The sequence below is a fragment of the Condylura cristata genome, unplaced genomic scaffold (genome assembly GCF_000260355.1).
Source record: "Condylura cristata isolate star-nosed mole 26May11 unplaced genomic scaffold, ConCri1.0 scaffold00029, whole genome shotgun sequence".
In the NCBI taxonomy this organism is placed as follows: Eukaryota; Metazoa; Chordata; class Mammalia; order Eulipotyphla; family Talpidae; genus Condylura; species Condylura cristata.
In genome coordinates, this window is record NW_004567130.1 from 20,752,455 (window position 1) to 20,754,392 (window position 1,938).

A 1,938-nucleotide genomic window follows, 5' to 3' on the forward strand; every position below is an offset into this window, starting at 1 on the left:
TAGGCCAGACGTGCAGGGGCAGCAAAAGGAGTCACCAGAGCCAGAGCGGGGAGCAGAACAGGTGGATCCATGAAGCACACTGCTGAGGGAGCAGCGGGGAGACAGGAGAGGCCTGCTGCGCCCTGAGGTCCCTCCCTGGCTGGGTTGTGTCACCAGGGAGGACCCTGCCCACCATTTCTTAATTGGGTTTTATTTTCCTATTGTTGAATTCTCTGTGCTGAAACCCACGTGGCAATGGCATAAAGACAGATGCACATGTCCATGGAGCAGAACTGGAAACCTAGGAGTAAGCCCACACTTACTTTGCGGTCAGGCAGCCAGGACTGTCCCGCTGTGACCAGCGGTGCCGGGAAACGGATCGGCCAGTTTTCATACATCGCAGCTCTCAGCCCCTTTCCATGTTTGTAATGTGTAACTATTTTCTCCTATTTTTGTCTGTTTCTCCTATTTGGTCTTTCTGGTCTCTCTACGTTTTCCTTCACTCTGTAAAAGCTCGTTAGTCAGGTGTCCCAATCGTTTACCTCCGTTTTTCATTGCCTTGTTATAAGGGTTGAACCTCTAGAAACATCCTTGTCATTGATGCCGTGGGAAAATATTGCCAATACTTTATCCTATCTACTGCGTCCTTGCGTGTCCTGGCTCTGGCTCTCGACTCCATCTCTGAAGTTGTTCCGTGCATGGAGTAAGAGAGCGACCCCGTCTTTCTCTTACGTGTGGCCGCTCCGCTTCCCGGCACCGCTGGTCACAGCGGGGCTCTGGTCCTGCTGTGCAGTCCTGGCTGCCTGATGGTACAGTAAGTGTGGGCTTACTCCTAGGTTTTCGGTTCTGCTCCATGGACACAAGCGTCTGTTTGCCATGCGTTTTCAACACTGTTGCCTTCAGGCATACAGTCCAGTCATGGACACCTGCGATTCCCGTGCTGTGATGGCAGGGCGAGGAGATGAGTGTGGGGGAGACCCCGGGGGGCTGCACACTGGAACACATCAAGCCAGACCTGGAGGCCCAGGCATGGGGGCGGGGCATGCTGAAGCCCCATGTTCCAAATTGTTTCTTTACGTGGGAATTATTTATTGGCGAGGCCACCTATGCACATGGAGGAGCAGCCGAGAAGGTAAAATACCTCCCCACTTCCCCACTGCCAGCCAAAAAGGCTGCCCTCGCCTCTGCCAGCCACGGGCACCTTTCCAGAGACAGGCCAACCAACACAAGAAAATCCAATTCATTTCCCTTTTAACCTAGCTGCAGCATGCTTCGAGATTCCCACCTTTTTTTGAAAATGGAGTCTGCACTCACTCCCTTGCCATTGACGTGGGGCCTGCTGGGCTGGTGCAGTGCGTGGGTGAAGGATGAGCGAGAGACGGGGCTTGCTGTCAGCCGCCTCAGAGGGGGGAGACAGACGACAGGCAGAGCCATGTCATATACTGTGTGAGCAAGCAGAGTCTGAAGAATGAAAGCGGGAAGACTGCTGGGAGGACACCCCAGAGTAAACAGGGGCCTTACTTGGGGGTGACATCTGGGCAAGCTTGCAGGAGGGCGCCATGGGGCATCTGGCACAGGAGTCACCTAGTAAGGCCGCTTCGCGCCTGCCGGGCACACAGGAGAACAGCAAGCAGCAAGTGGGTCGCAGGACGGAGGGTCGCCGCGGGGAGGCAGGTCCCCTGGGGGCCGCTGGGCCGCTGGGGAAGGTGGCCCGAGAGGGGGGAGCGTTGGGGGATTTGGAGCAGGACGGCCGCCATCCGATTGATTGACGCGGGTTCTATCAGAGGCACCGCGGTCAGGCTGGCAGTCAGACGGGCGAGGGTGAGAACTGCGAGCCAGTGAGGCTCTTTTGGACCGGGGTGATGCCAGCGGACGGGGAGGACGAGGACACTGGGCCAGTTGGGGGCAGAACGCACAGGATTTACTGACAGACTGGTGCAGGGAGGTGAAGGGGTGCTG

At 56.8% G+C, this 1,938-nt stretch overlaps 1 protein-coding gene across 1 annotated transcript in view; it reads left to right on the forward strand.

The window, feature by feature from the left end:
• Window positions 1-1,538: 1,538 nt before the first annotated feature.
• Window positions 1,539-1,938, forward strand: part of RAB36 (RAB36, member RAS oncogene family) — an 18,391-nt gene continuing 17,991 nt past the window's right edge. The window contains exon 1 of the mRNA XM_012730863.1: window positions 1,539-1,616. Coding sequence (XP_012586317.1) covers window positions 1,539-1,616 — 78 coding nt within the window. The remainder of the gene's footprint in view (window positions 1,617-1,938) is intronic.